General features: G+C 39.7%; 2 protein-coding genes and 1 pseudogene across 2 annotated transcripts; 1 reads left to right on the plus strand and 2 right to left on the minus strand.

The window, feature by feature from the left end:
• Window positions 1-256: 256 nt before the first annotated feature.
• LOC137949597 (AT-hook motif nuclear-localized protein 25-like) lies at window positions 257-1141 on the minus strand. The gene has a single exon (XM_068795685.1). The coding sequence runs from the start codon at window positions 1139-1141 to the stop codon at window positions 257-259; it is 885 nt and encodes a 294-aa protein (XP_068651786.1).
• An 11425-nt stretch (window positions 1142-12566) lies between these two features.
• Window positions 12567-16260, minus strand: LOC137949596 (3-hydroxy-3-methylglutaryl coenzyme A reductase 1-like). Its single transcript, XM_068795684.1, has 4 exons — window positions 15278-16260; window positions 14628-14809; window positions 13715-14061; window positions 12567-13166 (listed from the first exon to the last, which is right to left on the minus strand). Exons 1-4 carry the CDS (start codon window positions 16153-16155, stop codon window positions 12924-12926), a joined length of 1650 nt encoding a protein of 549 aa, XP_068651785.1. The 5' UTR covers window positions 16156-16260; the 3' UTR covers window positions 12567-12923.
• A 4480-nt stretch (window positions 16261-20740) lies between these two features.
• LOC137950716 (cinnamoyl-CoA reductase 1-like) lies at window positions 20741-23897 on the plus strand (annotated as a pseudogene).
• Window positions 23898-26000: the final 2103 nt, after the last annotated feature.

Consider the following 26000-nt stretch of genomic DNA (forward strand, 5'->3'; position numbering starts at 1 on the left):
TTCATGTTTGCCTTCTTCTTCTTCTTCTTTGATCTTCTTCTTCTTCAGTCTTCTTTCTCCCACTTCATGATCTTTAACATCTTCAGCTTTAATTTCTTCTTTCTTTCTCTTCCTCTTCTTTTAATTTTCCTATTAAAATCAGCTTCTCTTTTTTCTTCTATTTGCTGCCCCCACTGCTTTGTCAATCATAGCCGAAACTCCAAAATAAATCTTCTCCAATCAAATCCTCATACCAATACAATCCTTTCAAGTATCATCAAAAGGGTGGCCTCGCGGCGTTACTGCCCCACCCAAAAACGTCTCCTGGAAACGAGTAATTCGGCACATTTACACCCAAATTATAGAAAGAAACACCGCCGGGGCCGCTGCCGGAGCCACTTCCACCTTCACCAAGCTGCCCAGTCCCACCACCACAGCCCGTCACTCCAGAGGACTGTGAAGCTGTGGGACCCACCTGGGCCCCGGGCTCCTCTTCCTCCAGAGGCAGCCGTTCGAAGACGGCATTAGCAAAGGAGGCTGCCATCAGGACGACAGGTCCCGACGCTATGAGAGAGCCCACTACGTTTCCTCCCACCACTTGCCCCTGCACGCCTGCGAGAAATATCGTCATCCCGCCTGCACCTGGCGGCGCCGGCGGCGGAAGCACTGTTCCCGTAAGAGACAGAATCTCAAACCTTCCGGGCAAAGTCGCGGCACTCCCCATCGGGGTTCCTGGCTGTCGAAGAGTAACATTCGCCACCGTACCTCCGCCACTGAGAATACACACTCCCCGGCCCCTTCGCCGCGCATAAGTGGATAGACTCTCCATGATGTCGGCCCCGGCTGAAACTTCCAGCACGTGGGTGCGGAGGGAGCTTGGGCTGTCTCTAGTGATTATGATGGGTGGCTTTGGCTTGTTCTTAGAGCCAGGCGGTCTGCCCCGTGGACGGCGGCCGGTTGACGGAGCTGTGCCGGGGCTCGTTGTTGCCGTGTCCGTATCGGGCTTTTGATCCTTCTCGGGGGATTCACTGTGATCCTTCATCAGGGTCGCATGTTGCAGTTCATGCTGCTGTGGCTGAGGCGATGACCTTTGCAAGTGCAGTTCTGGTCTGAACAGCTGATGGACGTAGCGAGAACCTGAACCTGGTTCCAAGCCCGCCATCGCCACATCTATTCTCTCCCACCACTTGCTTGCCAGCTTTTTCTTCTTCTGTGTATCTTCTTCTTTAACAATCTCTCTTCGGCTCCAACAAGAGCTTTCTAAATTAAAGAGAAAAAAAAAAAAAAAACTAAGATAAGTGTTGCTTCTGACCTTGGTTTCTTTAATTTCTCTTTCTTTATACTAAAAATAAATCTTCCACCATTAAAATTTTATTCTATTGACTCAAATCCCCAACAAACCCAGAAAAAAATATAAGAGGTAGGAGTCTGATACAACCTCAAAACAACAAGGCTTCCTTCTTTGGAACAGCTTGAATCTTCTTTCCCTCAAGTTCTCTCAAACCTCTTTGAATTCTCTTTCACCTTTCCTCCTCCAAGCGATCTTATCTTTTTGACACCAAAACCCAAAATCAAGCTCAAGCATCCTAGTTCAAAAGCTAGATCTTGAGCATACAGTGAACATTCATTAATCTTCTACCTCCGGAAGCCTCTGCAACCCGGTATTACAATTCCCAAAAAAGGATCAATCGAGCAATCGAACCGGGGTCCTCAGAAGACTACAGTTGCTCAAATGATCCAAAACCGTGAACCCTTCGATCCCTCAAAAGCACGAAAGAATCAAAACAAACTCAAAAGTCTTTTAAAACCCGAATCCCATGCAACTCATCGGCTAGCATGTAGATCTCCGCATACTGCAGAAACGGAGGCAACTACACAGAGATCTACACTAAATGAAAGAAACCGAACAAACCAGAACAGCCGATGGACATGAGCAATCAGTGCAAACTGCAGAAGGTATAGAAAAGCACAAAGTGCTTGTGTTTAAAAATTCAGTAGTCATCGGTGTCTGAACGGGAGGGGGGAGAGAAGTTAGAGAGGAGGAGGAAAAAGGTAACAGACGGTGGAAAGCGTGCACAGGAGGATTAAAGGCTGAAGCAACTACATAGACAAAAGCATTGGCATATGCGAAGAGAAATAAAATATTGATCCAATTGTTAAGTAAAGAAACAAACATGGATCTGTATTCCGCACATGTAACTGAAACAAGCAGCACAGATTACTGGTCATTACCCTCTACGTTCTACCTACTCCGTACGCCTGCATGAATACTTGGATACATATTCATACGGTCTGTCGAGTGTAGTAGTATTATAAGCTCTGCAAGCTGATACTGAAGAATGGGTTTGATTGGTTGAGAGGAGTGCCTCAGTGGGATTCGATAATCGATAATGCATCGATGGTTCCACTACTAGGGTTTCACTTTCAAATAATGTTGATATGAGGTGCCTTCGCTGGCAAATTCCGGGCCCGCCAATGAGACTCTGCTCCTGTGCTCCATGCCTGGAATGGTCCGAACCCTCTTCTCGACACAACCCAACTTGGTTCGTGGAGTTCAAGCCTCGATTAATTCTTGGCTTCCTTTCTTTTGACTCGTAGAACAGAAACCGCACCCAGAAAGGGGTGGAAGAAACCGGGAAGGTGAACCAGAGACCCATACTGACATATCCATGCGCGCTGGAGTTGTCTCCCGGAGGAAGCTCAGCATCACGTGCGGTCAACAAGTCAAACAAATTTAAGCAACGTACTGTTGTCAGACTCGTCAGAGCATCGGGACTTGGTCGACCTTATCTCATTCTTTTGTACTCGGCCCCTCCTTTCGAGCTCTCTCCTGCTTCATGCATGTGTAGCCCTAGCGGAGGCCGGCCACCCCAAAACCTCCGCCACTTTACAGCGGCACCCTTGTCCTCATCAAACACAACCTCCCCCATGTCCCCACGCGGGGGAGACCGTCGGCCCCCTACCACGTGGGGCCCATTCCGCACGTGTGAGAAACGCTCACTGTCGAACCTTGGCCTCCCAAGAAGAGGTTGGTTGCAGAAGGAGAGCAGGACGAATTAGTAGCTAGTTTTCTGTGATTCCCCGCTGAAACCCACAAGTTCCGACAACTGTATTATATTCAGAAGATACTACGTTTTTCGATTCTTTTAAAAATCCACGAAGCCATCAACTGTAAACTGTTTAGGTTTCTGAGTGTGATTCTTGAATGGTTCATCGCTCAACCGCGAGGCTTGTTATATCGGTTTGTGATCCGACAGACTGCTTTAATTTCTTCTGTGTGTATAATACATCGTAATGTATGTTCTGTTAGTGTTACGAGTTATACGCTCTACGTCCGAGAAGACGAGCGATTCGTCTAGCCCGGGGAAGACGATGACAATGAAAGAAAACTGGAACGTCACTTCTCCATCTTCTCTGTCTATCTCTCTCTGTTCTCTCACTTTAACACCGAAACTATTTTCATGGAACAAATTCCCTCGTGCCATCTTTCTTTTACATAATTTCTCTCTTTTTTTTTTTCTGGGATAAATAAATGGACAATTTCCGTCATAAACTAATGCTGCGAGTCCCGGCAAACTTTCCATGTAAAGGGATGTTTAGGAAAAGTATGCAGAGAAATCCGACCCAACCAAAATATCCAAACCCAATTGTTTTATATTTTTGTCTATTTGTTCAGATTTTCGTACCCAGCAAAGTCTAAAATAAGCTTCCTTGATGCTTCTCTTCAATCATTAAGCAGTTGACTCCAATTAGTCCTGAGAGATGCACAGCCACAGATTTATTCCAGTTTTTTCTTCTTCTCAGCTTCTTCAACCTCCCAAAAAAAAAAAAAAAAAAAAAAAACCCAACAAACAAATAACTAAACCATTAAGAGAGAGAATGTCATTTAGTTTTTAGGTGTATTTAACTTGAAAATTTGGTTGGACAGCCAATCAAATTCTCTAATCCATGAACTGAATCTCATTTCATGTCACCAAATCTTGTTGTTAATTATTAGCCCTCTTGGAGGTTAATGTTTTTTTTTAAGATGAATGAAAACTACATTCCCCAGACATGACTAAGCAAAAGCATCCTCCCCATTATGAATATTAAACTACATGACAAACAGTGCAAAAGTGAAAGATGTTAAGAGGGGTGGAATTGGTTAACTTAGCCTCTTGGGTTAATAATCTTTCTCCCCTTTAGTTAAGCATGTCTGCATCATAAACATGAAAGTACGATCTTGTATCATAACAGGGCGACCACCTCCGATTCGATCAGATCGGCGGTAGACCCCACCTTTTATTCTATGTGTCCCCCAGGGACCCATTCTTGTTCTTAACGAGTGATTTTGACATAAGCTAATCAAGATTTAGTAGATAATTAAGGCAGAAGAAAGCCAAAGTTTAATTATGTGACTTCAACCCGTGATTTGAAATGTAAAAGGTACAGAGCTGAGGATTAAATTATGTGAGGTGAACCCACTTTGAGTTTATGTACAGGCTGGAGAGGATGGAGTGGCTTTAAGGCAATGGAACTGGTTCATTTTTGTGAAAAAAAGAAACCAAAGGGTACAGGAACATGATGCTTATACTTATTACATCCTTAACCACATTCATGTTCCAACCCTCATACTGTACAGCACAAGCCTCTGTTAAAAAAACACAAAAGATTCCACAAAAAACAAGTGTTGATCAATTGTTTACAAACCTGAAAGGTAGAATTGGAACTTTAGGAAAGGGACCACTGAGGGGTGCGAAAAGATAATGCTCCTTAGACTTTGACAAAGCCCCTAGGGACACTAAAATGACTTAATTATCAAATTAAAGCTTAAGCAAGTTGCTCATGACTTTAATAAGATATAGAGTGGCCGGTGCACCGCCGGGTCAGCATGGACCCCATGTCGACAACACCGACCGGATTGTCGTCTTCTCGCAATCGAAATTTCAATGGAACACAATCCCAGGATCTGAGACCTTTTAAGTTGCCCGAATATAACCTAATCCTTTAGTTACGTATGTAATAGTTGTATGTGTCTACATCTGACCAAAAACCACTGAATTCTTTGCTTCCACAGGAAAGACTCCACCCTTTTGGAGGCCCACAGTAGCCGGACGAAGGGGCCCGCGCTACGTGTGAGACCGTCGCATGGAGCGTTCACGTGAAAGGAGCCTCCACGTCGGAAGGACGCGGCAATCTAAGTGAGATTGCGTGAAGTACCAGAGTGGGGCCGGGTCACGTGAAGGTGATTGGGCTTGGGTCTTGATGGGCCACATGAGCCGCGTCAGCTATGTTGGCTTTGACCACGGTTGGAATCGCGCGGGTATTCAGCTTTAGTGGTCGCGGCAGGCAATGACACGTTGGAGGGTGGGGGAAGGGACGAGTAGGTTCATGTACGAGGGTGACCAATTAGTGAGGGGGTGAAAACGTAATGTCCAAACGTCAATCCGTATCTTACTTAATTGTCCGACATGGCTTTTACTTGCAGCAAGTCCCATTGAAATATTGCCTGAACACCTCTACCCCGGGTTTTAAATCACGGAATTGACATAATAGTTGAAGTTAATGATTGTAGTTACTCACAAGTGTAATTTAAGTAATTTTTTACACAGATAAAAAATAACTTTTTATCCTCAAACTAGGATTGATTGAAATAATGCTAAAAACCTAAAAGTGATAGCTCCCTTACAAGATTTGAAGATCCATGGAGGCTAATTCATTTCTTGAAATCTTCTTCTACAACATAGACTGTTGTTGGTCAAATATTACAGTAGTTAAGTAGTGTCATGAGCTTTTTGTGTACGCGAGATTATTCGAATACTGATCTCCTTTGAACATCTAGTTTTCTCTAGAGCTTTCTGTTTAGGAGTAGTTGAACATCATCCTTTAACATTGCCTTCTATTGCTCCAAAACATTCGAATTTTGTCTTTATTACAAACCATCCTGCAACAACACCTTTGTTACTCCATGGTGTTAGAATTTTGGCATTGTTCAAACACCAATCATCTCAATGTATCCTTTTGTTTCTTCGTATCATCCAAATGTTAGTATTTTTTAATGATCACTTTCTTGGCATAAGTTCTGCTGTTGCATTCTTGTTTGGACGATGCCTATGATAGAATATCCTTTGTCTATTTGAGTTTTTTTTGCTCTGAGACCTCGTTCATATAGCACCATTATTGAAACAACTTTTTTGACTTGGTATTTTCTACTAATGGAGCTTATTTGAATAGTTCCTTATTCGAACAATATTACTGCTGAGATATTTTCTTTGTATAATGACTGTATTAAATATTTATTAATACACATACTTAAACTATAAGTTGTTTGTTATCATCCATATATATAAAAAGGTATACCAACCGAAGCAACACACAAGAGATTGACCCAAAGAGGTATGTGAAAGTAGAAAAAGGATTTTAAGAAAAAGGTAACTGAAAAGACGGTAAGTGAGATATTTTTTTGATATTGTTGATTAATAACAACAACTCAAAAAGTGATGCAAATAAATCGGCTTAAATTTGGATTTTCAATGCATTAGGATACCAACATAATCTTTGATTCGTCCAATGAGAATATATCCTTAAATATAGCTCAAATTGACATGGGAATTTCTATTTATGAAAATAGAATTAAATATGTTTCATCCAAGTATAAATTCTCTTCATAAAATATACTTCTATTGAGATATATAATCTGATAAATTTCATTTTCTGTAATTTGGCCGAACTAAGTACTCTTTCCCCTTTTGCCAGCATAACCATTAACTCTTCCAAGATCAATGTCTCCATATAAAAAACTCAGATCAAGAATTGGTTGAATAGGTAAGAAAATAGATTTACAGATATTTCTTTTGATATATAATTCTCCATATAAAGTTTCGTTCTTGATAGCATAAAATAGCTCAAAAATTGAAGTTTTTTGTTGTTACTCGAACATCTCTTGTAGTCTGGCCTCTACTAATTAAAATATAGATTTATTTTTGTAAAAAACTCTGATTGCCAAAATTCGTTTGTGTTGGAAATTGGACTCAAATATCTTTTTTGTCAATATATAATATAAAATATGAAAAATTCAGTATAAAAATGATAATGCAAAGAAAACGGGTATAAGGACTGTAAAGCAAAGATAAATACGAACCTAAACTGCTAGAGAAAATAGATAAAAAAATGATTACATTATCTCTGTGGGTTGATTGAGTCAACCCACAGAACCTGCTCTGATACTATGTTAAATTTGGTCCAAGGCCTATCCCAAAATGACTAGCTAACTTAAGAAACCTTTTTCCCAACTAATAAAATCAAGATCTTTATACTCAATAATTCATGTGGGACTATTCTTTAACACTCTCTCTCACGTGTAGGCACGTGGATAATTTGGGTGGAGGCCCTCATACGAGTACTTGCTCGGATACCATGTTGAATTTATGAAAAAGAAAAATACTTCATTGACTTGATGTAATCAATGTACATGAACCTCTATTTATAATAGTGGAAAGTAGTAGAGTCCAATTACAAATAAACTACCATTGTCCTAATTACAACCAAACTCTAATACTTAAAGATAAGTCCTAACATAATTAAATATTTCAACATAAATAGAAGACTAGCGTAACTAAAACTCCTTTAAAGTAAAACTCTTTTATGAGACCTCCTTCCATAATAATTTTAGTTTTGTAAGACTTCTTATTGTGAGAGTCATATAAGAAGTTTCTATATCTTCTCTTCAACATTAGTCAATACAAAAGCACTTTATTATTTGTGCTTGTGGATTTTGTCCATTTACAACACATTATGTAATAACAACGGCTATTTCTCCATCAATATCTACTAGAAGCATATTGGCAAGAGTATCTTTTCCACAATTCTAGATCGGTTAAAATAAGTGAAGGTGGGTTAATCTTGTGTATGTCTCTAGCTAAGCTCCTCTTTCCTTTGTTATTTGCCCCTCATATATGATTTATAATGGCAATAATAATTGTAATTTTCTTCTCTCTACACTTTGAGCAAAATTTTCTTTTGAATGAATCTACTCGATGTATGGGGATAAATAATTTTACCTTGAGATCACAAACTATGCAATGGGTAGATTATAGAGGATTACCAACTTATTTTTCCTTAAAATGGGTTCCAGGGCCTCCAATCCACTATCATCCTCTATCCATTAGATTTCATTTTAGAAACCTCTCTTTGAACCATCTCCTTGAGATTAACTTCTTCAAAATTCAAATTTTCACAATAGGAGAGATCAAATGGCTTATTCAGATTTTCTTTGTATGTGGATTAAACTCTGGACTTGAGTTGATGAGTGATTCCTAGTTGAAACGCATAATTTGACACTTGAATTTTTTACTAAGTCTAATTCTGTTTTTTTTTGTGGAGCCTGATCGTATCTCATTCTAGAAGTCGGGGTGTTGGCATCGTCATTGGATATAGGTGGAAGGTCTAAGGACACCATGGATAGATTGCCTTAAGCCTAGGGATTTTTAACATTGATTGGTTCCGGATAATGATTTTGCAATAGATCTTTTATTTGTACCTAGGCTTTATTTGTACCTAGGCTTATGACTATTCGAACAACTCAAATATTAAAAAAAGTGCTTAAGACCTTTTTGGTCGACCATAGACAATTGTTTTCAGAACTTGGGGTATTTTGAAAGAAATATATGTTTGAACAATGTCCATTCATATACTAGAAAATTCATTTTCCTCTCAGGTGATGTCACTTGTTCGAATAGGGAGTCAATTCGATTATTATTCCCCTTCATCTCTCTTTGAAAGTAATGTTTATATGAACAAGCCCTACATTCAACTAGCTTCATGGAGTTTTCATACCTAGGCCATATCAATTAGTCCTAATTTACGTCTACTTTTTGAGAATTTTTTGGAAGGAGAAGACTATGTAAAAATATCTGCCAATTGATCACTTATTTCTATAAGCTTCATTCTAACCAATCCATTTTTAACACAATCATTAAGAAAATGATGCCTAATTTCGATCCTTTTAGTTGTTTGTGATGCACAAGATTAAAACATAAATTTATAACCTATATTGTCATAATAGATAAGGTTAAATTCAAACCCTTGATTGTAGTAGTGGAGTGTTTCATCTAAAACACTTAGGTGTAATATAAGTATAACAAATATATTTAGCCTTAGCAATTGAGCGAGCTACACAATTTTGTTTCTTAGAGGACCATAGTACTAAGCAATTAAGAAATAAGATGTGCTTTTTCTATCATTAAGACTACAAGTAAAATTACAATCTAAATATCATACAAGAGAAAATATCATAAAGATCTTAACAATAGTTAAATGAGATTCTTTTGGGTCAGATTGAAACTTGACACATAAGCAACGACACATTGGATGGTAGGTTTGCTTTGTTTAGATCACTTCTAATCATCCTCCTATACTTTGTATAGTCTACTCTTTTCCTAGTTTCATCCTTACAAAGTTTAATTGTGGAGCAAAGGGGTTTTGAATCACTCCTCTTGTAGATATGTTGTACTTATCAATTATCTAATGTATTTAATTTGTGAAAGAATATTTCTTGCTTGATTTGTTCAATTTGAAGTCCTAGAAAGATATATAGTTCTCCCATCATGCTCATTTTAAAGTCACTTTTCATCAAATATGAGAATTCTTTATAAATGATTCATTAGTCAAACCAAACATAATATCATCAACATAAATTTAAAGTACTAAAATGTGTGTTCAATGTTAAGTTGTGGAGCCTACTCAATGCCCTATGCTAAGTCGATACGAGGAAGCCCACCTCTCGAAGGTGTGGGAGCGGAGCCCCCGCCCGGTTCATGATTTATTAACTGCTATTTCATTGAGGGCAAATTGGAAATTTTATTCTTGTATCGTTGTTGCCCTAATTTTCTCTTTATAATTAAGGGGCGCCGTTGTTAGCGTTTTATCGTCACCAAGGAGTTGGAGTTGTAGCCCGAGAGAGGTTAGAGAAAATACTTGTAAGTGTGTGCAATTTCTCGTGTAAACTATTTCATCTTTATAGTGTATTACTGCAACAGTGGAGGACAGGACGTAGTCTCACCTTGAGGCAAACCTGTATAAATCTTGTTATTTTTTGTGCTTGTTTTTCCTTTATTCTGCGATTATTATTATTGCTTTCGTTAGTTTAGAATTAGAGCGTTTAATTCCTAACATTCCCCTACTTTTTATAAATAATGTGGTGTCTACTTTTCCACTAGAGGATTGACTTAGTATATCAAACTGTGCTCCAGGAGTTTCCTTTAATCCATACAAACCTTTCTTAAACTTGTACACGAGATTAGGATTTGAGAGACCCTCAAAACCATGGAGTTGGGGCACATACCTTTCTTCTTCAATGAACTCATATGAAAATGTTGTTCTTACATTCATTTTATGTAGAGTCAAATCCTTGAAGCATGCAACCGTTAGTAGGATCGTATAGCTTCCAGTTTGGCTATAGCTGCAAATGTCTCATCATAATTAATACTCTCATCTTGAGAGTACTCTTGGACAACTCGCTGTGTCTTGCTTAACACATCTTTTACGTAATTCATCAAGTTTGTTCCTAAACACCCACTCGATGCCTATTATATTGGGTGGAAGAACTATATCCCACACTTCAACTCTTAGTAAATTGATTTAATTAGTATTGCATTGCTTCAATCCATTGAACATCTTTGAGGGCATCTTTTATATTCTTTGTTTCCAATTGGAAAACAAAGGCAAAATTTGATTCAAACGTTGACAATGTTCTAATGGTCGTTTTCTTCCTTGACCATTGTGCTAATGGTCGTTTTCTTTGCTCCAGGCACTGCACCACTCATCTGATAGCTTTGATATCTCATCAAAGATCATCCTAAAAGCCCAAGGAGACAGAATGTTTTTGCTTCCCCAGCCGATGACAAGCACAGATTCACCCTCTAGGATTAAAGAGCCACAGAAGTGTTGCTTAAAAAGCTTGATGCCTTCCAAAAGAGTTAAGGACTCTGCTTCATTTCATGAGCAACAAACGGCTGTCCCTAAGAAGGCTGAAAACTCTCCCCACACCTACAGGCCCCAGATTTCCTTTTGAGGATCCATCAAAGTATAATTGAAACCAAGAAGCTGGAAGGGGCTTCCATTCTACCAACACCTCAGGTTTAGGGTCACCAAAATGGATAACTTTTCCCCAAAGTTTCCGAATGATGGAGCTTGGGAAAGGAAGAAAGCCATGTAGGCTGTGTGCCCATAATAGTGTGTTGTGAATATGAACCCCACCAACCGAACTGCTTCTAGCTTCAAATGTTCTGCTATTTCTTTCTATCCACAGGTGCCAAGACCCTGCTGCTAAGGCTGATTTCTATAGGGCTTTTCCATAGAAGGCCAAGGGGCAAGAGAGCCTTGCTGAAAGAATAGTATGATTGTTACTGGTATGGGTTTCCAAATTTGAGTAGAATGGCATTCCAATTAGCACTACTGAATCTGAAATGCATGAGAATGTGATTAAAGTTTGCATAATGAGTTCACCATCAGTTGAGCCCTCTTAGATTGTTATAGTACAGCCTTGAGTATTTTAAGGGATAGAGGTCCATTACCCACTCTCAACAATCTGTCCAGAATTTAACGGAAGAACCACTTCTAGCATGGGATCTCAGATGCTGTTCCAATTATAATTTATATCCATTATTTGATATAAATTTGCACATCCTGAAATCTGATACGTATCCAGTACTGTTTGTATCTGATTGGACAATTTTAGCAAGTAAATTGGATCGTATAAATAAAACGAAAGTTTGCTATAGTGAAAATTTATAAATCGTAGTGTAGACAGAGGATTAGGTACAAATTTGAATAACAAATAAAAAATTGGATGTTAAGTAGGATTTGAGTGGGAAATGTCGGAAAGAGCAGTTGGGGTGAGATTGCGGATCCGGACACAGCCAACTGCTCATTTCCAGCATCGTCTACCACAGACGTTCCGGCCCACCGCAAACAAGTTTCGAGCCTCGAGGTATTCCCTGCGGACCACGAATCTACTTTTTTCTCCGACAACGGAGACCCACGAACATGTCTGCATGTCTGCATCCACTCCCACTTACCCTTGCCGTCGTCCGGTACAAAGAAACCATAATCCATGACACTGTCCGTCACAATCGTGTCTATGCCCTGTTAGCCGAACCCTATCATCCATCAAATTTATTTTATTTTATTAATAAAATAACCTATTTATTTATTTATTTATTACTGCTAGTATTATATTAAATTACTAATTTAATAAAGATAATTAAGATATTGTAAAAGTAAATTATTACTCTTAAATTAATAATATAATAAATAATTAAATAGAGTATTTTATAAATAAAATAAAAATATAAAAGTAAATATGTTTAGGTATATTATTTTTATATTTAATTAAATTAATAATTCATTCACCTTCATTGCACTATCCCCCTCAATTCACGTTTTTATGCTTGGCTAATTGGAGTACACGGACCACGACTTTCCTTAAGAAGCAGTGGACCAGTCACCAACGCGTGATCGCTCAAGGGTTATCAAGACTAACAAATCCTGCAACCTTTATTTCCGGTAATGAATAGAATATAAACGGATTGCCACAGAAAACCAAAAAGTAATGAATAGTTCACCAAACTTCTGCATTTGGGTCATTTACAGAGATCCAACAGAAGGGACAGAAAGCTTCCTAGTTGCTTGAACCAGCCGAATGGTTCCATACCCTACATACAATCTACCAAACACAACACGAGAAAGAGAAGAGCCCCTGCTACTGACAAAAAACACATGAGAGGAGTTGTCTCTTTCCTACACCCCACTCTGTCTTTTTACCAGTACTAGCGGACAAATACTGGACTGGACTACGCCACCCGCCTCCCCAGGTCCCCTTCTCTTCCTCTAATTTATTTGTCTCTAATTTTTCATAATTTGTAAAGCTTCCTTAAGTCCTCACCCTTACCACATGGAGCTTTCGGTCAACAAGCTGCGGTGCATACGTCCTTGCTAGATCTGTTGTATTTCATGTGGCTCCTCACAAGCTGCCCTGCTGCAAGAGCGGACATCAAAGATAACTCTCCAGCCAGGACGGCACCCGCAACTACTGTAGCCAAGAGCTGGGCATTGGCTCCTGGAGATTCCATGTTTGCACCCTTAACCCCGAGTAGATTCAGGCATGCTGACTGCGAAGCTAGCTGCGTCCCGCCACCAACTGTCCCCACCTGAAACAATATAATAAATGTTTCTTTAGCCATTGAATTTGAACTGCCATACCTCCAATACTAACTAATTGCACCACTACTCTTAACAAATACCATTTGGATTTTTGTTTCAGTGGGGTATAAATAAAGGAATGGATGGACAGGAATAGACACCACATCCCCTTCACAGTAGCAGACACAAGGTTTCCCCCCACGAGAGTAAAACAGAGGAAAAAACGAAGAACAACCCCATAATAGCCATGGGTAACGACGATGGCAGCAAAAAATCCAAACCGGTCCTGCCTATTCCCCCAAGTGTAATATCATTAAAATTGTTAAAAAGGAACAACGATTGAAATATTCAAAGAACAATGGCTAGACGAATAAAAATACACCAGCATATGAAATCAAAAGTTGATGTCTGCAAAGCTCTAGAGACTTGGTCCGTTTCAACAGAACAAATCAACTATATCTCACATGTTGATCTTTAGAAACAGGGCATCCAAAGTTTATACAAATCAACAGAAGGGGCAAAAGATCCGGAAGAAGTGAGAGAAAAAGTCTAGTACCTCAATGGAAGGCATAGTCACGGAGACATGGAGATCCTTTCCATCATTAACAGGCTCAAACATAGTAATGCAGTGAGAACTCTCCACATTCTGGGCTGGGTCTTGACCGGTGGCGATGAAGACCGCTGAGACTATGTTGCTAGCATGCGCATTAAAGCCACCCAAGGAACCAGCCACAGCAGATCCAGCAAGATTCTTTAGCATATTGAGCTCCACCAATGCGGATACAGAGGTCTTCAGCACCTTCTTCACCACCTCCTCCTTGATGATGGCTTCACAAACTACGGATTTGCCACGCCCTTCAATCCAATTTACTGCAGCAGGCTTCTTGTCCGAACAGAAGTTGCCTGCATCGGTTCAAGAGACTAATCGGTCAAACAGTTCCATAAAGTGGCAGGAACAAGTGATAAATAGATTTTCCTGGATCACAAAAACTTGGTCTAGAGGGAAGGGTTGGGTATGCAGAAGAGGGAAAGAACAAACTGAAAATGTTATTGAGAAAAAAATGCAAGCTTTATAATGACAGCTCAGAAGGGACCAAGAGCCAAATCTTCTCATAAAATACAAAACGAAGTATAGAATTAAAAAAGCTTTAAGGGGTGAATGAAAAAATCAATAGCATACAAATGGATACTCATTGAAATAACGAAGTTTTTTGTTGCGATGAAAACCCTCTAATGTAATTACACAAACAGATGAAATTAATTTTTACAAGATAAAAGTTTCAGAGAGTTAAAGACTAAAAAAAATGACTCAAAACTGTACAGAAAAAAAGAAATTGCAGTTGTCGAAGTGAGAGACAGAGAGATGATTCACTGAAGAATACACATAACTACAGGCACGTCTTTCATAAAAGTGATGGATTTCAATGGAGACATGAAATTGCAAACTATTAAAGGAAACAAATAATGACCTGAGATGCTAACAATCTCCATGTCCGGGAAATCTGCCTGGAGAAAATCCAAAACATTTTGTACACCTTTGGAAACCATGTTCATCCCCATAGCATCTCCGGTGCTGCAGCTAAATCTCATGTATAGATTCTTCCCTGCAAGTGAGCATTGGATTCCCTGAAGCCTTGCAAATCTGCTTGATCTGCAACGCAGCAAAAGAGAAACGACAATCAACTAAAGGAATCAAGAAAACAATAAAAACCAAATCGGAGAAAAGCCTAATGTGTATTTTAAGAGTATAAAAAAAAAAAAAAAAAAAAAAAAGGAAACAAAAAACACAAAACCCAATAACTAAGAAACGACAAGGAATATTTATTATGAACTATGCTAGACCAGCGCATCAACATCAGACCTGTCGAAGACATAATAAAAAGCCGACCAACTATACATCGATTAGGCGATTACCGTAAAAAAGAAGAAAAAAAATTAAAAAGGTAAGATCAATAATCCCCCCATCTAGTGGTTAAAACTTCTGAAATTCCAGTTTAAGTAAGAAATCTAAACTAATTACCCTAATGAAAACATTTTCTAGATTCATACCAGGTAAACCAAAAGCTCCCTTATAAGGCAAAGGATTCAGCATTTGTGTTGAAAAGGAAATTCTACCAACCTGTTAAAGACCAAAGCCAATGTCTCCAAATTAATGGGATCCTCCAAGAAAAACTTCAGCTCTGCCGCCCTCTTGACTGTATCAAACCTCACCACAGGGGCCCGAGTCATCCCGTCTCTCATCAGCACGCTCGTGGCCCCACCACACATATACATTGCCTTGCATCCCCTGTTAGTGCTTGCCACAAGACATCCTTCGGTAGTCGCCATTGGCACGGAAAACTCCCTGCCGTCGAGCAAGAGGGGACCTGCAATTCCGACGGGAATCTGAACATACCCAACGGGCATCTCGCAGCACTGTCCAAGAATAGAAGCGTAATCGAACCCATCAAGAGGCAGACCGTCGAGGGAGCGTTCGGTGGTGATCTGAAGAGCCTTTCGTCGAATAGATGCAGCACGATGGCAGTCACCAAGACGGGATTCGAGCGCATATGAAGGAACATCTCCGGAAACGACAGAAGCGACAATCTCGGCATCCTCGCCGGTGATCTGAGGGGGAGGAGGCGGGGGAGGGGTGTCGACGACGGGAGGACCCACCGAGTGGCTGATGAATTCGTCCGGACGGGAAATGAACGACTGAACGAAATCGATCCCGAAGAAGCCGAGAAGGTAGATAATAGAAGCAAGGAGGGAAAAGATAGCCAGAATCTCCCACGAATTGAGCACATGAAGAGGGGTGGAGGTACGGATCTTCTCCCTCCAGCGGCCCATGAGATAGTAAGCGGAGGCGAAGAAGAGCGCGAAGAAAACCTTGTTAGTCAAATGAAGCGGGAGGAGGAAGGCATCGGAAGCCTGCGCCGGCGGGAGCGAATGATCAACCCCTTTGGCGACAGCTTCCTTGCCGGAGGAGGATTTGGGGAATCTCCGTCGAACGTCCATCGGGAATTCAAGAGGGGACAAAACACTGCAAAGTCTGTTCTGTTCCTCTCTCCCGCGCGCTCTCGCTCTTCTTCTCGAATCAGGGAGAAAGAGAGGTATTTATAGAGAACCAAGGTATCCCAACGAAAAAAAAAAACAGGAAAGAGTAAAGATGAAAAAGACGAGACAGGAGGGGGAGGGCAGAGGAGGATTGTTCTTAGAAAGGAAAAGGGCAGGAGGAAAATGCAGGACTTCGTAAATGAACGCATATGGGTATGGACCCATGGTGCATGCGCTCCCTCACTCGCCCGTTCCATCGGATTTCACACGCGTAATCCAAGAATCGCACCCCTCTAATTCGTGCACTACCAGTGTGACCTTTTTTTCCGGTGAACCTATGAATCTGGGTTTGCATTAAATCGCCCGGGCCCACCTCTATTATGCGGACGTCAAGTCAAAGACAGGGGCTTTTTCGGAAACTAACGGCATGATCTTCCATCCTGAACGAGGGACACATGTCGAACAACGAACGAGAGGTGAATACGCGTAAGCAGCAACGTGGCGGAAATCACGTGCAATGCGTCGGACTTGGAAACGATGAAGAGGGGTGGGCCGTGAAGGGACGTGGACCGTCATCCTTCAATTAATGGGCAAAATTCACCTTTTGAATCCTTGTCGACGAGTTATTCAAAGGTAAGAAACTCGTCTTGTTTTGTTAGGCTGCTGCAATGCGCTGGATACGATGGTCCCACCAAGTGCTCAGTGACAGCTCATTGCGAGACGACCAAGGGTCCCACTTCGACACTTCAAACGCAGACTCGGGCAGGGACACAGGATTTTCTGAGTATAACAAAAAGTACTCATCCCAACCAGGAATTTCTTATCAGATATTTGAGTAATTTTATTTAATTATTTTTATTATTATTTAATAAATAAGTTTTAATTAGATAAACGTTTAGATGATTTATAGTTTTTTGTCAGGATTTATAATATGTTTTAATAATTTGATTATAATTAAAGTAATGTAAATTTTAAATATTATTATTATCTGCTTAGTTACACTAATTATTTTTACTGAAATTCAATAAATAATAAATAAGCATTAAAAATTATACATAAATACTAAAAACAAGGAGTTCATAAACCACGTAACGTATGAGGAATTACGTGCGTGAATGTAACACATATTATCATTTGGTACGAAACAGGTTATCCCATCATGATTAACGGCTATCTCAACCGTTCGATTAAAATAAAAAAATATATATAATAATTATTAATATGGCATCCCACTTTGGTCGAAGTTACAGTTGAATATGATCTAACCTGATTGGATAAAAACCACGAGCGTTTGAATAAAAGCCGCTGAGGGTCCCACGTTAGATTTTATAATTGGACCCGTCTTGACTGCCCTCTGATGGTTCGTCATTTTTTCCAGTACAGAATTTTCAATTTTGTCTTAGTCTGGACACTGGAGTAAGAAGCACGAGCGTTTGAATCAATGCCGCACTGAAGAACCACCCTCAGAGAGCACGAAAGTACAGCGCTCCTTCGGCGGGGACTAACCGCATGGTCTTGATTTGACGAGGAAAATTAAAAGATTCCCGGTGTCTTTGGCCGCCATGGATGAAGGGAATGAGTGCAGGGGGAGCAGTAACAGTAGTTGGTTGGGAGAAGAGGAATGTTTTTGAAGCACGCATGCAAGCAGCAATGGTGGAATGGATGTCATATGGATGAAGTCTTAATAGAATTTGTCAGCTATGTTGAACTGATCAAGTGACGAAACGTATTCTCCCAGACCCGTTTCTGAATCTTTAATGAGAAGAGTCGGATTTTTTCTTATCCGGAAAAGAATATAAATCAGATGAATTCAAACGAACGTGTTTCTCCGTAAAAGAGCTTCGAATCAAATCTATAAACAACTCATTTCCTGGAAAAACTCCTCTGCTCGAGCGACAAATTCAATATCGTTCTTTGAAATTGAGTGACAGTCGCCAGAAAGACGCTAAGATTTCAAGTCGCCCAAAAAGATAAGCGTCGAGAGAGACAAAAGTGGTGTTCAAGCATTGGCTGCTGCGAGTGTACATTTAAGACATTGATGGAAAAGAAAAACCTCGGTTGCTTCCCGTCTTCTTTGCATAAAATAAACAGATGTGATTATTGATCAGGATTTTAGTATGATTTGCGTGTAGAAATATTAAACTGCATATTGTCCAAATCCATGGCTTGAAGACTTACAGACTCCATAATGATGAAGGTTTACGTAACCCTGTAACGGAAAGTCACCTGAAATATGTAAAGAATTCATGGTGAAGAGCAGGCGGAGACGAAAGGACACAGTAAAGTTGGCTTATTTGGAAGAAGAGAACAGACGGGCTGGTTTCTTTGGTCGAATGCACTGCACTCTTGTTGTAAGGGTAGCTGCTTTGGATTGACTAAGATAATTCCTTGCTGTAGTTATGGACTCTGTATACTTTTTACGATTAATATCGTGGAATCACACCACCACCATTTTGGACAAAGAGAAGCACGCATCATTCCCAAACTCCAAGCAGGAGTTCTGGTTGGACTTGAGTTGCAGGGTGGACTGGCGACCCATTGTCCCCCTCCGCCATCTTCTTGAGCGAGCCTACGTACGTGATCTGAAGAATAAACTCTCTTCCTGGAAATTCTGCTCGATGAACGTCACTTAACGATCAAATCAATGGTCTTTCACTGTGGTCATCTATGAACTAAAAGCTCGGGTGACCATAAAAATATTTCTAATTTGGGCATCGTTAGCCGTCAGGTCTACTACATATTGTTCTTTTCATGGATACAAACTGAATTTTAGGCACCCTTTGCTCTTCTATGATATAGTTCCTTACATGATAATGATAACAAAGGTTGGTACAATCGTAATCCAAATGCACTTTAAGGAATTTAAGAGAATGAGGTGGGTTTTAGGATAGCATGTATCCACATAGAAAAGCTTGTCTTTTCCACTAATTTTATGTAACCAAAACGCTCAATGGCAATGGCAAACTATTTTATCATTATTGAATTTCCCACCCATAAAAGGAACTTGTGCACATGAAGGAACGTATTCATCTAGTGTGCATCTCTTCAATTTCAGACCCTTTGTTTTCCAAACTTCCCAAAGATCACCTGCCATCATATTTATTCTAGATGGTAAGTGTTCAAGTAAAAGGGTCATATTTTTTCTATTTGTCATTGCCATTAATGACCAAGGAAAAGTTCTAATAGACTATAAATTCAAGAGATTTCCAATAAAATTCTGATAGAACAAAGCAAATATGTTGGTTCAATATCTTTATTGGGATAGTTTTGACAATAACAAATACTTAGGTTGTTATTGATGTGCATTAAGTATGTCATGTAGCTTCAAAAAACCCTAACAAAACTTTGGCAGCATATTCGTTCAACTGGTAAAGGACCACCTAAACGGCTCATAAAAAGCAAAGTTAGCAGGACGTGCCAGAAAGCATACCATCCGAACAACTTAGTAGCACCCTTCTATTGAATAAGAGAGAGAAAACTCTTTGAAAGCAATCGTATGAGAAACTATCTAAACAATCCTTACAAATACTCAGTATGAAAGCAAGGCAAGCTCATCTAACTGGAGAGTAGAAAAAAATCTCTATTGAAGACTGTTTAATCAAACCTTAGAATGACTAGCTAGGAGTAAAAATATAAAAAGATGCAAGTAGTGTATAAAAATGGCAAAAAGAGTTGATTATATAGCTAGGAGTCAACCACTTTAGTGGAAAATATAAAGTTTTGAAGTGTGACAGCCTAAAGGAGTCAATGATAGGGCAAGGCACATTAATAAGAGAAATCAATAATTATGGTGTAAAATGAAAGGAGCCAATATATTGAGTGAGAAAGGAGTTGACCACTAGAAACAACAAGGTTTGAAATAAAAAGGAAGTTGACCATATCAAAGGAGCCAATGCCTTTGAAAAGGAGTGAGGAGGAATGAAGAACTAAACCCTAAAAGGAGTCGAACATAGTGAAAGGACTCAACTCCTTTTGCCCATAAATTTAAATATGTCAACCGTCTAAGCTTTGATTTGGAAGTTGTAAGTCTCTAAAGATAGATAGTAACCTACTATTGTATTCAAAAGTAAAAATAGGATTTAACATTTAAAAAAAAAAAATCTTGATCCGAGTCTTTAAAAAAGTCTTTAAAAAAGATAGTAACATTTGTCCTCAAGCTATGATGTGTGAACTGAAGATCTTGGAGCAATCTTAAGAACAACTCGTTGAGCTAAACTTAATCTTAAGACATGGGTCGCCCAATGGACCTGAACTTATAATTAGTTTAGCTTCAACATTGATCCGAGTTGTAAACATAATGGATTGCTTCGAATTACAATCTACCCCATAGAATCGCGATTCTGCCATCCCTGTCTAGGAGCATGGGTCATTTCTGGACCATGCGGTTGGAGTGATCCGAACTCACAGGCGGGAACAAATGGCTCACGTAACAACAATCCGGTCACTGCTGCAGTGTGCCGCCCAAAACAGTGAAGTGGGTGCTGTCTCCATCTTCGGTGCGGACTGCGGAGTACTCATTTGTATCTAAGTCTCCACGGCGATCGAAATGGAAACGATAGGGAGAGTGTGTGTTACTGGTGCCGGTGGCTATCTCGGTTCGTGGGTGGTGAAGCTTCTTCTCTCTAGAGGGTTACTTCGTACATGGAACCGTTAGAGACCCCAGTAAGCTGTCCTTTCTGTTCTTGTTATGGCTTTATACATGATTTTCGTTTTTTTTTTTATTTATCTGATGATTCAATTTTTTGGGCGCATAGTGAGTTTTGAGGTGTTTTCAGGACCTTATAGCATGTATAATCTTCTGAACCTTATGCTTCTCATTCTCTTTAACTTAAAACCTTACTGTAGTATCGATTGCGTCTCTGGTTTGTTTTTCAGTACTTCTCAGTAGATTTTTTTGACTTGTTAGGCCAATCTGTGATCAGTTATTGTACGAATTTCTCTTATGTTTCCATATCCCTTCTGAAATGATATTAAATGCTTGTCACCTTTATATCTCGGTAAATGTTATTCCCATCATGTGAGGAAAAAATTGCAGTAGCCGCAAACAATAAAAACCTGTGATAAGTTGGAAGGGGAGATCTGTAAGAAATTATTGAGTTATTGAGGTTATTGAGGTTATGACTCGTGGAAGAGTCCTTCGTCATCGGAAAAGGGTGACTACTAGGGTCTGTGAGAAACTTATTTTTTAAAATTCAAAGCCACCATTGCGGATATGATGGCCCAGCCCCTGTAAACACAGTGAGAGGGAATTCAGTTGTGGATTGGGAGCAGATACCATAGAAGAAGTGAAGGGAGATACCAAGAAGGCTGAACTCTGCTCTAAATAAAAAGTGACTCGTTCATCATGCCCACTGAGCATGGATAGCAAAAACTACAAACTAATCTGCTCTTTTTGCATTAGAGCTGCTCTTATGACGGCAAGTCTGGTTAAATTTCTTAATTAGTCTTTTTCTCCGTATGTTTAGTTTTAGTATAAACCAAAATTCTGTTCTATTGGGTTTCATTGTCTGAGTTGGTAAGGCCGTATTTTTATTTCAGGTAGTGAAAAGAATGCTCATTTGAAGAAATTGGATCATGCCCCTGAAAATCTCCAACTCTTTAAGGCAGATTTGCTGGATTATGTCTCTCTTTGTGCGGCTATTGCAGGATGTGATGGAGTCTTCCATGTTGCGAGTCCATACCCTCCGGGTAGTGTGCTCAATCCAGAGGCATGTTCATATCACATATTTTAGGCCATTTTGGCTTAACTCTATGCATTAAGTTGATAATATAATTCTTTTCTACCATGTTGTTGCTAAAATAACGGATTGATCTATGTGTTTGTTTCGAAAATTTGAAACATTTTAAGGTTCTTTTAGTTGTCTTTGGAAAGATCTTGACTGATCATTTCTTGCAGATTGACTTAATTGAGCCTGCTGTGACTGGTACCCTCAATGTACTTAAGGCATCAACTGAGGCGAAAGTGAGACAGGTTATTGTTGTTTCTTCTGCCTTTGCTGTTGCTATGACACCAAATTGGCCAAAGGATAAAATCATGGATGAGACTTGCTGGTCAGACAAAGTACTGCAGAACAACTGGGGTATCCACAATCTTGCTGCTTGAGATAATTGTTCTAACCGACTATTAACAAAAAAAATTGTGGTTACAAACTCTTCACTGGTGGATTTCTATTAACAAAAATGTAATTTTGCTTATCATGCTTTGTTGTGAAAAGTGTTGATCAATTGACAAATTTCGACCCTGTTTGGAGGTTAGTTTCTTTTATGCGAGTAGATGGTTCAAGATTCTGTTTACAATCTATAGACAAATTTGGACCCTGTTTGGAGGTTAGTTTCTCTGATGCAAGTGGATGGTTAGAGAGTCTGTTTATAATCTGGATTAGTTTATGTCATAAGGATGAACTCCTCTCATTGAATGTAGATATCAAGTAGATACCGTGCTTTTTATATTGGTGTGGAATGTCATTGTTTACCATGGACAGTTCTGTAAATGGCTAAGTCTTGTCTATAAGCTTTGGAAAATATTAAGCTGAACACTCCATTTGTGTGCTGCTAGAACTGGTATTGCCTTGCAAAAACAGCAGCAGAAAGTGAAGCTTTGGAGTATGGACAGAAGAACAGACTTGACGTTGTGACTGTCTTCCCAACTCTTATTCTTGGGCCCATGTTGCAACCAACCATGAATGCAAGCAGCCTGGTTTTATTCAAGATACTGACAGGTGCTTTACTCGTAATTGATGATTTAGACAGACTTTGGCCTAGCCAAGCATGATGAGGTTATTGATGGAAATACTGACATACATTACAATTTTTGTAATGCAGCATATTTTGTATCACTTTTTGCATGCAGCAGAAACTTGATTATAGCTTTGTTTCAATCAGTGAAAAATCAGTGCCTTTTTTGACAGAGTTCATTTAGAATCAAAGAAATAATTTAGGCCCTGGAGCCAAAGTCATTTAATGTCTGGTTTAATAGATGGTTGTTCTGCTGTGCCATAGGAGTAGAAAGGATGGTGACAAAAGTTTATATGGTGATCTTCTTGCTGCCTGTTGGTCTTCTGTTTGGTACTCATGGTTAGCTGCTGCTAGACCTGTTTCCGAGTCATGTTATGATTCTGATAATCTGATTAGTGAACAGGTGCATATGAGACAATGGAAAACAAAATCCGGAGAATAGTTGATGTCCGAGATGTAACTGAAGCTCTTCTTCTTATCTATGAAAGATCAGATGCATCTGGGAGATACATATGTGGCCCCCATGCAATACGGGCACATGATTTAGTTGAAAAGTTACAAAGCATGTTTCCACAGTATAATTATCCTCAAAAGTAAGTTTCTCACACTTCTGAAGATTTAATTTTCACGATTTTTAAACCACCTTAGATCTACATACTTTTCTGTTTGGCAGATTTATCAATGGTGGCGATGATATTTGTCTGAGCTCTGAGAAGCTGAAGAGTTTAGGATGGAAGTACAGGCCGCTGGAGGAGACCCTGGTTGATTCTGTGAAATACTATGAACAAGCCGGTCTTTTGAAGAAAGATTAGATGTTTTCAACTGCATATTTCTAATCATGTGTTTCTGTAGATGAGTTTGTCTGGTACAATCTGTAGCTCTCTCAGTGATGACCCTCTCAAAGCGCTGTTTTTACCTCTTCACGATGATTCAGTTGTTGAATTTTACTTCCAGTGTTCTGGAGTTGAGTTGGCCTAACTTGAAGATACAATTCGAATTAGGGAGAAAAAGTGTGGAGAAGAATGCCGCAGCAGGCAAAGCTGTGATGCTTTCCTGGAGCTGAACCAAGTTGATATGGATCACTAAATTCTGGGTGTTCACTAGAGGGATTGAAAAGACGTAGTTGCTCAATTGCTGAATTTTGTTCAAGAGTCGATAAATGCCCATGAACAATTCAACGAGAAAAAGTAGAAAAAGACGTTCAAGTTCATACAAGGCCCCCGAAGAAAGACCTTATCGGAGTTCCACTCGCTGTTTCGCATGCAATGCAAGCCACCCATCCATAAATCATAATGGCTTTACTGTTCCCACTTCCCACGGTGGATGTAGTGGCCGAAGCAACCCAACGAGAGAATCTTCAAGGTACGATAATGCCATGCCTTCGAGTTTTTAATAGGCAGGCCAAGATTTTCCTCAGAAAATAAGATGTATTTTATGAATCTAGGGACGACAAGTCTGTAGATATGTAGCTTCCTGCCTTTTGCTTCCAAATCGCTGACACCCTGATATCATGGAAGAATCCAAGTATGGGACGGCTAATTGATGACCAAAGATGATCTTAAAAGTGATCCAAAGGTTTAATATTTGCCATTTACTTGGGCCATTTGTGTTAGAATATTCCTCATTCGGAAACTGTCCTTTGTCCTCCTCGCTTCAAACAGGTCTTCATGCTGGAAGTCCTTTCGTGGGAATTCTTGACCCTGTCCAGGGTTCCAGCGTCTTTTTACTCGGTTTCTGGATGGGATGCTCTCAGACGCCACAGCTAATGAGGGTCAGACAGATTCGAGGCCCAGGGAGCTTTTCCTGTATGCTGCCCACTGGTTCCTCTCCATCAAATTTACTGCCATTTGAACTCAGAAAGGGGTACGATTAAGGGTGGGCACCCCTCAGGTCCGGGACGGATTTACCAAAAATCGAACTCAACCCAATTTCCTACCCTAAAAAAACCCGAATCATTTAACTTTGACCTCTATCCGATTACCATCCTTGTAAACCCGTTGTTTCGTTTAACGGGCAAATTGACCTTTTTTCTTTCAATAATCTGAGCTGTGACAACTTTTAAGCACCAGTATGAGTTGGAGAATGTATCGTTCATTCCAGCAGAAAATAAAAGGGAGGAATTTTTTGGAGAAAATGATTGACAGACGCAGCTCGGAGCTTCTGGCTCTCATTGTTACCAAAAATAGAAGTAGACAATCAGTCAAACTCCTAGTACAGAGTTCTCCCGTTGCTAGCCTGTTCCAATCCTCAACCTTTTGCCTCTATCTATCACGATTGGGTAGCGAGTTCTGTGATTTTCAAGCCTGGTGCCGTAGATTAGAAGAAACCAGTAGAACCAAAAACTGACTGATTCCATTCGTTAAAGAAACCAACATTCCCAGTCTGAAGTTCTGAACCTCGGAACACCCAGAGAAGTAACTCTTTCGAAACATAACATTATTGAAAACAAACGAGAATGAAAGAAAAAACAAGACAAACAAACAGACAAAATAATGAGTCTTGAAGCCCGAATCTTAACTTGTGTTAGATGTTGTAATATACTTATGATTTTATTTTATATATCAGAATCTTGATTCTTGAACAAACAGGTTGGATGTGGACCCCTGTGGCTATGAGACTGGGAATCCCCCACTTAAAGATGGATCCACAGCTTCAGCACTATGTTGGTGACAGAGACCCTTTTGTATTTTCCAGAAAGCATGGGCAAAATACAGGCTAACCTTTTCGATGAGAAAACAGAATTCCCTTTCACAACCCCTTGAGGGTTCCTTTCTGAAGAAAGTGAGGATTTCTGTTATTTGGGCAAACAGTATGAGCTTTATCCACTTCGAAGATTTGCGTAAATACTGGGAAAATTTATATTTTATTGGGAAGTCATAGTCTCTCATGCAAAACTTCCAGGCAAAGGAGATTGCATGGTGACATCTTAACGATGGTAAAGCTGAAACTAAAGATTGATGACAGCCCTTGATCTCTAAGGAGGTTTCTGTGCAATGGAATTCTAGTAACCCATTTGATCCATATCTGATGAGAATTGTTTAACGGATGTGAAGGAGGCCTGAACTGTTGTC

Source organism: Aristolochia californica, unplaced genomic scaffold (assembly GCF_029961685.1).
Source record: "Aristolochia californica isolate CCGP_79_NKW_82.1479 unplaced genomic scaffold, dmAriCali1.0.hap1 SCAF_14, whole genome shotgun sequence".
Taxonomy (NCBI): domain Eukaryota; kingdom Viridiplantae; phylum Streptophyta; class Magnoliopsida; order Piperales; family Aristolochiaceae; genus Aristolochia; species Aristolochia californica.